Source organism: Ostrea edulis, chromosome 1 (assembly GCF_947568905.1).
Source record: "Ostrea edulis chromosome 1, xbOstEdul1.1, whole genome shotgun sequence".
Classification (NCBI taxonomy): Eukaryota; Metazoa; Mollusca; class Bivalvia; order Ostreida; family Ostreidae; genus Ostrea; species Ostrea edulis.
The window spans coordinates 74,270,663-74,280,662 of NC_079164.1; the positions used below are offsets into that span (position 1 = coordinate 74,270,663).

Below are 10,000 nucleotides of genomic sequence, written 5' to 3' on the forward strand. Positions count from 1 at the left end.
ACTGGACTTTAACCGATACCTAGCGAGAACTATGTATTCACTGGACTTCAACCGACACCTAGCGAGAACTATGTATTCACTGGACTTCAACCGATACCTAGCGAGAACTATGTATTCACTGGACTTTAACCGATACCTAGCGAGAACTGTGTATTAGCTGAGAGGAGCTGTCACTTTTAAGAAAATTGTCACTCAATTAATCTTGTATCAATTACATAACTAACTAGATTGTTTCTGAATACGCCATCAACACGAGAAAAGCAAGTGGAGATATATACTTCGTAAAGGAGCTGTAATTTTGGAGTCTGGTGCATAAACGATTGTAACATACCAAAATGCTTTCCAACATAGTCTGTTGTGTTCTAGTACCTACATTGAAGTCAAGCATCATTCACAAACACCATGATAGATACTGTCTTTCAATAATTTTGAAGTTTTTTGTAGAGGCACACAACCATGGGCTTGCCATCGGACTTAAGAATGACCTGAAACAAATCAGCTCTTTGGTTCATGACTTCGATTTTGCCATTAATGAGTCGTGTGAAAAGTATCACGAATGTCATTACTATCAACCATTCTTTGATGCAAGAAAGGTAAGCAGACTCCATCATTTACAAAGTTTTAGGATTGAAGGCAAGCATAGCTAAGTGCATCAGTTTCTGCGAGTTTTCTTTTGTTATTATCAGGGCTTTTTGCCGAAGATGTAGGCGCTTTATATTTATCACCGTCTCCTTCCAGGCGCGTAGCCGCCTATACGCAAGTACGCAACTGCGTACATATCATTTGCTAGAGAAATATCATTAACTTTACATTATATTGTTCCGATTTATAATTTAATCAACATCATAATGTCCATTTAATCAAACTTTAATAAAGTCCATTTTGAATTTCAAATCATCAACATCATGTCAAATATCACATTATGATTAATAATATAATGTACATCATATATGTACATGTAGTAGACAGATGAAGATATTCATTGTTATGAGTAACTTTTACCATATATATATATATATATATATATATATATACCAGTCGATAACAACGAAAACAAGATAAACAACACGATTCATAAAGAAATGTAAAGTCAGTCCACGTACACACGGTGAGTTGGCATTATAAAACACTTTAGAAATTAATTTTGTGAATTCTTTTTGGTTTAGAAATTGACAAGAAACCCTGTTTCGATGCACAAAAAATGTTGCCTCCTGGGCCCCCACCGGGGGTTTACCCTGGACCCACTCGGGGCCTTAAGACGGCCCCACACCCTTGCCATACTTTACGTTTCTGGCTACGCACCTGCCTTCCGTCAAACCATCCATCACTTTTCTGTGACGCGATATCTCGAGTGGTCCATTGGTACAAGGTCATATCAGCAATATATTTCAATAGCATTACCACACTCTTACAGATACACTCTTGTGTTTTACATGAGTAACGGGACGTTAAACAATATACAACCAACCGGTAGCGCTCGTTCAGTGGTAGAGTGTTCGCTTTGTAATCGGGAGGTCGTGAGTTCGAGCCCCGCTCGTGCCATGACCGCGTCAAATCTAAGACGTAAACATAGGTAGTGATTACTCCCTCGCCAATCGCTCGGCATTTAGAAGTGAGAATCACGGGTCTTTCGGATATTACCTTAAAAAGGGAGATCCCGTGTCACGGCAGGCGTTGGTAGGTTGAAGAACCCTCACTGCTATTGCCGTAAGCGCTATGCATAGGTCTAAATTCTTGGTACTTCTCCAACAGCTGGTGACGTCTCAATATGAGTGAATTTTCAACGGGACGTAAAACAAACAAACCTGATGATACTCACACATTTTGTGTTCATTTCATCAAAGATTACGATCAATATGGCAATATGTATTAATACATTCATCTGATGAAAATACCTTCAGTAAGGGTATACAGTTACGCATATCAAATCTAATACCTGGTATCACTATGCCAACTATGTGTATTTTGGTGGGGCCTAAATTGATTTTAGCTTTCCAATTTTTTTTTTCTTCTTTAAACCTAAGCACAATTTCATTATACACGAGTTGTAGTACAACCGTCTTTTCTTGTATAAGTGGAGAGTGTTCATACATTCCCTTTCTGTTTAAATGCATGTATTTACATTTCCGGGTTTTTTTGGGGGGGGGGTTGTATTTGATATATTACAAATTGTAATGATGGGCATTTTCCTCGTGAGTGCGCTGCAGTTGCAAACAATGTCCATACGAATATAGAACTACTTGATGAACATGGTACGTCTATTTTATCGGCTGGGAATTCCGACATATATGAAAGCAGAAAGTGAATACAAAACATTATCGTCGCGCTTCATGAAAAATATGCTGGCTTGAAGTGTCGCAATTCATACCCTATGTATTTTCAAAAACGAAATTCGTTTCTGAAACGTCCCTCTGATACAAGAGATAACCCAATCAGTGATGAATTACTAAATTACCTCTACAATCTTTCTAACCCTAAGTGTGTTTCTATTAAATCTTAAACCACTTATATTTTTTAAAAGTGTATTTTGTAAAATAAGCTTAGCGGTCTAAAGAAAAAAATACAGAATCATTAAAGAATACTTTCATTTACGAGGAATGTTATGCATCATTATTGCGTCTTATTAAATATGCAGTTATTTCATTTAATGTAAGCAATATATTCTCAGCCGTGCATATTGTGGTTATTTAAATCTAAAACTGAAATACCTTCTAGAAAGTGTTTGCAACATGGCGGCAGCGATATTGCTCTCCAAACTAGGCAATGCAATGCACGACCCAAGAGACGACGCCATCCCACATGGCCACATAAATATGGCTCGTCTATCTAGACAATGCAATGGACGATCATATCGGAGAAAAGTAGCGGTTCTATGCGTAACAACTTCACTGCGCATTGATTGGCAGTTATACCAGATTCTAGTGGATCATGAAAATCAAAATGTCAACCAAATAAGCTACCTCAGTATTTATATTGTTACCTAAAAGTATTGCCAATGTATAAAAATTGTAGTTTTCTCCTCTGGTCGTCCATCGCAAATGTGCAACCAATGTAGCGCTATTTTCAGACATTGGAACTTAACTAAAACCTGTATCTTCCATTAACAGCCCGTTTTCCATATAGAGTATGTGGACAGCACCTCACAAGCCCATTCACACCGCAGTTCAATTTGTAGCAACAGACCATCCGACATGAATACCATTATAAAAGTGCATTTGGACAACTTCAAAGTTGGCTGCTGAATTCATTACAATGCAGTTTGTAATTGGTTTTATTTAATAAAAAAAATCTGAAGGAATTATTTTTCATGATATTAAACTGCTACGTAATGATCTATATACAAGTACAACGGCCCGTGGTAAAAGCTGAAAATAACGAACAGTGTTCAATCTCATGGCTACTAAAAGCAATACAAAATAGAGAGTTAGGAAAACACGGACCCCTTGGTATGCCAGAGGTGGGATCAGGTGTCCAGGAGGAGTAAGCACCCCTGTCGACCGGTCACACTCGCCTTGACCCCTATATATTGATCAAGTAAACGGAGTTATCCGTAATGAGAATCAGTGTGCCGAGAATGGCCTAACAATGGGTATGAAACACGTCAGACAGCATTTGACCCATTGACAGGTTGTAGTGGCAAACTAGATCGTTATAACGACCATAGATTTTGCGAAATGCTGACTTTAAACAACACTGTTGAAATCCCAGCACCATCAATTTGTTTGTCAGTAACCTGCCTCGATTTAAAAACTGATCATACGCAGAACAAGTATCGAATCGGTTGAGAGATAACACCATATGTAGGTGATAATGGAATACAATATATTGCTACATAAATATGGGACTAACTAAAACATTAAAGTCCGCTACTAAAACATACAGAACTTAGAAAACGATACCTGATCAGTCGTCTTTTGTAACAATGATTTTGAATTAGGAAATCGTTTTGATGACATTTTGAATACCAGGTGTAACCGCTGAATTTGTTGAAAATGAAATGTATTTCTGCACCTAAGGCAACAGGTTTGGAGTGAAATCTAGGTCAATCCTTTAAAACTTCCATCAATCAGTGTATGCAGTATTCTTACATATATCTTCAACTCTTCTATATATTCATGTACATATATGCATGGAAAAAGCACGTGATGTACCACTTTTTAAATTAGAGGATGTCGACCTGTAAATTTAGAAAGGCGCGTTTTTAATTCATTGTATGAGTATTTGTCTGTAAATTCTCTTCATTACAGATTCTCAGTCTGTCTGAGGCCAAAACACTCTGGTTTAGGCTAAAACACTCTTAATCCCATGGGCACCCCGGGTTAGAATAGCTCCTCAGTACCCCCTTGCTTGTTGTAAGTGGGGTATAAAATGGTGGGGTCCTTCGGATGAGACCGTAAAAACCGAGGTCCCGTGTCACAGCAAGTGTGGAACGATAACGATCCCTTACTGCTCAAAGGCCGTAAGCGCCGAACATAGACCCAAAATATGCAGCCCTTCACCGGCATTAGTGACGTCTCCATATGAGTAAAAAAAAATCTTAAACAATATACAACCAACCAAACAAAACACTCATGTGAAAGTATTCTTATTTCTCGGGTAGATAGATGGTTTAAAATGATATTGAAGGTAAACTTGTATGTTTACTCCCTGTATTATTTTAGTCGGGGGAGGGTAATACCTAATAACATTTCAACTCTTTTATAGTTCTTACTTCACGACGCTCTATTCCCTTATACTTCAATTGCCCTTTCAAAAGATGAAATTCTTCAAAATCATGCTTCAGTTTTAGACACATTTAATACCGTAATTTTTAGCGAGACACAAACCTAGCAATTTTCTCATAAGAATGGGAATATATTATTAGCAAGGGTTAATTTTAGCGACTTTATAATTCCAAGATTGATTGATTGATGTTTTCCGCCACACTCAACAATTTTTCAGTTATCTGGTGGCGCCCAGTTTTTATTGGTGGAAGAGAGAACCCAGATACAATCTACCTGGGAAGAGACCACCGACCTTCCGAAAGTAAACTGGGAAACTTTCCAAGAAAGATAACTGTTTACAATGCGGAATAAATTGTTAACGATATATAATTTTAGATATCTCAACACACTCGCTAATAATGCCAAAATTAAACCCTCGCTAAACATTCTACTTATGCGATATCCCATACAATGGGATAGATGAATATGTCCTATAGCTACACTGGATTCCTAAACTTCACGAAACCCTTACAAAGATACATTGCTGGATTGAGTAAATGTTTTATTTCACTGATATGGAAACGTCACCATTGTCGGTGAACAGAAAGACAGATGGACCTAAATCAAAATATCCCCTGCTCTTCGGTACCTCTTGACAGAGTTACCATTCGACTATGGAGTCCGACGATCAGAGGACAGGGGGAAACTGGAGTGGCATCAGTCGCAAGTATCATACATGTATAGTGTAGATTATAAATATTTAGTTATATATATATTCGTCTGTTAGCATATTTATTTTTATTTTATGTCGTCATTCTAGTGCTTTACATATTTCTACATCTACTACTGTGCATTTTACTTATTGCTATTTTTATTCATTTGTAGAACGCAATAATTATTTTGTCTAGATTCTAGGTGGGCTGATCGATAGAAGCAGGGTTCGCGTCCCCGGCCTGGGTTGTGATAAATGTTTCGACACCTGATAGACAGGTTAAAATATGTATCACAAGCAGCATTGCTCATAGTTTTATGTATTAGACATAAAAGCTCGTGTTTCATTTAGAATATACTGTTAGATACTGAAGAGGAAAATCACAGATTGAAGTCACACATCCATATGTATGGGCCATGACAAACGCCTTTCTATCGCATTGGTTTTTTTGGTTGAAAACATATTTTATATTCATTGTCCTATGAATAATAAAGACTTCCATAATAGACCTGTTTTATTTGATCTGATCTGCCAGAATAAAGGCATCGTAAATCATAAACAGCTTCTTCTTGTTTTTAATTTACTGCGTTTTAACCATAACATAATTGGAATGTCCCATTATCAATTCCAGGCCCTTTTAAATATTTTAAGCTCAAAGCGCACTATTTTTCAGACTGGAAATGATCTATAGAAACATGCTGACTGGTTTGTCGCAGTGCATGCCCTTCCATCCCCTGAAACAGCGGCATTTGTAATTTTCAAAATCAAACGTGTTTAGTAAAATCAAAGTCTGCAATCCGGATCTCTCTATCCACGATTTACGCACACATTTCCCATTGCCTTTGCACAGCATAACACTGCACTTTTCTGCAAAATTTGTCACTGCTTCTACTAAAGGTCCTAATGAGGATTCGAGGTATTCAAGAAGATATTCACAATTTGTCTGAGAAATAAAGTTTTTACTACTGTCCCAAAGCAACACTCCATCCATCCCAGCATCAAAAGACTGGCCTATGGTGTTCATGAGATCTTCCTGCAAAACAAATGCTGACGAACATATTATTATAACATAATATCTCATACCACGCCCGCGAGAATAAGGAAGGGGACTAGGTCAGTGGCGGATTTAAGGGGGGTGCAGCCGGCGCCCCCCCCCCCCATTTTTTTTTTTAAATTAAGGTAAATCGTGGTATCCTGTTTAGAAAAATGTACTAAACGATAAAAGAAGCAATGATTTCTTCCACTCCCGGAGAAATAAATGACAAAATCTTTTGATTTCTTGAATTACTTCACTGGGATAACTTAATTTTATCCAAAAACCCTTAAAATTTGCGTCATTTTATTAATTTCACCTTATTAGAAACGATAGAAAATAGTACAAATGACTAAATAGGAGACATATTTCAAGCCCTATAAAATCTGTAAAATTCAGAAGCTTCCGGGGGTTTCGACCCACTGCCTCATAAAGTGGCGCCCCCGTAACCGCAATTCCTGGATCCGCCCCTGAACTAGGTCCCTTCACTTTTGGGAACATTAAGTATCCATAATGCTAAGATGCTTATTTCAAAAGGGTTGGGATTTTTATTTTCAAAAGTTACACCCCTGCCGAATAAAATCCTCATTCCGCGCATAAATTCCACCCCCTCCCCCCTTGAAATTACTGTCTACAGCGGCCTACCAAATATGGCTGAATGGATTATTTATAAACATGGAATACGTGTACTATACATGCATGTTTTGTGCATATGTAGATATATTTTACACCCCCACTTTGATCCCATTCCAGTTCAATCATGTAGAGGTGTCGCCAGCTTCAGATGAAGTGCCAAAAAATATTGACCTATGCACCTGGCGCTTATAAACAGCTATGTGAAAGTTCTACTATCATTCCAATAACAGCGTGTCACTTCGCTTGGTAGAGCATGTAATTACACTCACTGATTGGCCGTGTGGTTTCAATGAAAGTGAGTTTGGATGACCACGCTATGTCATTCTTTCAATATGATTGGTCATTGAGAACAAAAGTAAAACCTGTTTTATTGAAATCGATAAGAAGCTTTGATCGTCCATACATTTACATGCTCGATCAAGTGAAGTGCCATCCTGTTATTGAAACTACAGGACCTCCGTTTTTAGGGTCATCTCCGAAAGACCTGTGACTCTCACTTCTTAAACCGTGCACTCGGCGAAGGAACATCCACAACCTACATAGGTTTGATGTGACGCCGGGGTTGAAAGTACGCCGGTTTCGAGATACGTCCGAGTTATTTCCCTTTGGAGAACTTTTGTACATGATAAGGCGCGAAAAAAAATTATATTCGGTAGTGGGACAAATTTTCATCAATCTGCTCAGTAAGTTTCTTATATGCAGTTTCATCACCCGAATTCGACTGATATACATATACAAACTAAGTAAAAGGTAAGGCGTCGCGCACGGTACTGGTGTTACTTTCATACGTGTATAAGAAAATGCTTCCGCTATGTTTATACAGATGTATATTTTGTGGATTATTAAAGTCTTATACATCAATGGCAAGGAAAATATATAAATAATGACAATAGCTTACATGTATATAAAATATAATTTGCACCATTTCATGAGCAATAACGGAGTTATATATATATACACGCAGATATGTCGTCATTTTTCGATGTCACACGTTATTCGGGGAGTAATCAAATACATGAAATTGTTATTATATCACGTTATTTCGTTGCTCGTACGTATCATATCCGGGAAATTACTTGCAAATATGACACTGTTTTTATGTTTCCACTTTCGTAAAATATATCTTTCGATGGTATTTTGTATTTCCTACATTTACAAATTTAAAGAGAAGCCGCTTTTAATATATTTTGTCGTCTTCTTCGCTGACTGTAGGTCCGCTCGGTCCCACTTAGGCATTCAAAGTTCCACTAAATGCACCTCCTACACAGAAGAGCTCTTATCTAGAAACTGGCGTATTGAACTGGACTCCCCAAATTGCAAAGCGAGTCTTAACCACTAGACTAATGCAACAGGTTGAACTACATGTAAGCCCTTATCAAATTCGAGGGTTCAGCGATATACTGTATTTGATAAGTATCAGTTGTCATTACATATTTTGGGTCAAAGCAGATTCATTTCTAAATTCAAATTTTGAAACTTACCATTGCATAAAATACGTTGTTGTCCGTATATCTGAAAGTACTGTAGGCGAACATCGGGGTACTGGCCGCAGAATAATGAGAATGAACTCTGAGGGTCTCGTTAAGAATCCCTTGTACTCTCTTTTGACGACTTGTAAATGACGGGAATCGGGAGGACAAGTAAATGGACGGATATAAGGCTGTACTGGCGTTAAATAACCATTTAAGTCTGAAAAATACAGAAAATTAACATTCTCTCTCTCCCCCCCCCCCTTCTCTCTAACCAATTCGATGTGAGCATTACATACTTATCATTGTAACGAGTGGTGTCTTTCTGACAGAAATCTTCGTCGATTTTGTAGTTGAAACACCTTGGAAATCCATAAAAGCCCCATAACCCATTTGGACGTATCTCTTTGGCTTTTACCAGCGTATTTTCCATTAATTCTCTATAAAACTAACACCAACATATAGAAATAAATGTATTTATATTTTGATATGTAGATGTGAATAGCATTTAATTCGATTACCTCGCTGACTCTTCGAACATTTGTTTCGCTATTGTGTCCAACATGGACGAATTCAACATGGGATACAGCGCTTTTGCTAGTCTCTTGGATTCTCTTATGTAAATCATCTTGTCTGGTTCATACGTATTTCTTTCAAAAATTGGTCGCCAGCTCTCCCAATCAATAACCCCTTTTCCTACAAAGTTCCTGGACTGAACGAGAAGTTCAATGTCTTCCGCCGCCTTCCGTAAGTGATGTTTGAATGGAACTTTCTGGTGTTACAAAAAGTCATAAACTTTTTAATACGGTCACAGAGAGAGAGAGAGAGAATATTGCAGTCCAAAAACACGGTAACTATACAATGCTATAAAAATGTATCATGATTGTTTAAAAAATGTACCTTATTTCAGTACATGTTGTCTTACTTGTGGAATCCCACCATTTATCGCTGATCCATTTTGTAGATATTTGGGATACAGGCCCGGAAGCGGTTCGTAAAATAAAACCACTTCTTTCCCTCTGAAAGAATCATTGTCATTGCTCGTAATCCTGAAGTTTGAAAGATTTAGATATATGTTGTACTTTGTCGAGCAAACTTCAGAGGGCACATTCCACACAACGACAAACGGCTGAGGTGTTTCCCATCGACTGGATAAATGTAATACAAGCGACAAGGAAATGAAGGTAATAATCAAAATCGCATACATCGTCATGTGATGCTGTAGTGAAAATGTGGTGGATCCAACTGAAATACGCCTCTCGAGTTTTCTTTCTCATTGAATAAAGATCTATAATATCGTGTAATATATAGCATGAATTATTTTCACTTCATTTAAATAGATTCCTTTCAATAGCAGTCTTTCATTGTTAACTGAAGTAGGACAAGTTTGGGGTATACGAAATAGACTGTGTGTAACTGACAGAATTCTGCTACACCGGAAGGTACA

General features: G+C 37.7%; 2 protein-coding genes across 2 annotated transcripts in view; one reads left to right on the forward strand and one right to left on the reverse strand.

Annotated features, from left to right (window-relative positions):
• Nucleotides 1-3,298, forward strand: part of LOC125682087 (uncharacterized) — a 5,881-nt gene extending 2,583 nt beyond the window's left edge. The window contains exons 4-5 of the mRNA XM_048922490.2: nucleotides 445-593; nucleotides 3,108-3,298. Coding sequence (XP_048778447.2) covers nucleotides 445-593; nucleotides 3,108-3,242 — 284 coding nt within the window. The 3' untranslated portion in view covers nucleotides 3,243-3,298. The remainder of the gene's footprint in view (nucleotides 1-444; nucleotides 594-3,107) is intronic.
• Nucleotides 3,299-5,916: 2,618 nt separating this feature from the next.
• On the reverse strand, nucleotides 5,917-9,795 carry LOC125674973 (hyaluronidase-3-like). Its single transcript, XM_056160217.1, has 5 exons — nucleotides 9,479-9,795; nucleotides 9,075-9,325; nucleotides 8,853-8,993; nucleotides 8,566-8,773; nucleotides 5,917-6,448 (listed from the first exon to the last, which is right to left on the reverse strand). The coding sequence occupies exons 1-5, from the start codon at nucleotides 9,764-9,766 to the stop codon at nucleotides 6,101-6,103; spliced, it is 1,236 nt and encodes a 411-aa protein (XP_056016192.1). The 5' UTR covers nucleotides 9,767-9,795; the 3' UTR covers nucleotides 5,917-6,100.
• Nucleotides 9,796-10,000: the final 205 nt, after the last annotated feature.

Bases quoted from the DNA above. Each gene is read 5' to 3' on its own strand.
- LOC125674973 (XM_056160217.1), bottom strand. From the start codon at position 9,766: ATGACGATGTATGCGATTTTGATTATTACCTTCATTTCCTTGTCGCTT. The intron at 8,774-8,852 runs GTATGTAATGCT...TGTATTTTTCAG, and splicing joins ACCACTCGTTACAATGATAA to ACTTAAATGGTTATTTAACG. The intron at 6,449-8,565 runs GTAAGTTTCAAA...TTTGTTTTGCAG, and splicing joins ACAACGTATTTTATGCAATG to GAAGATCTCATGAACACCAT.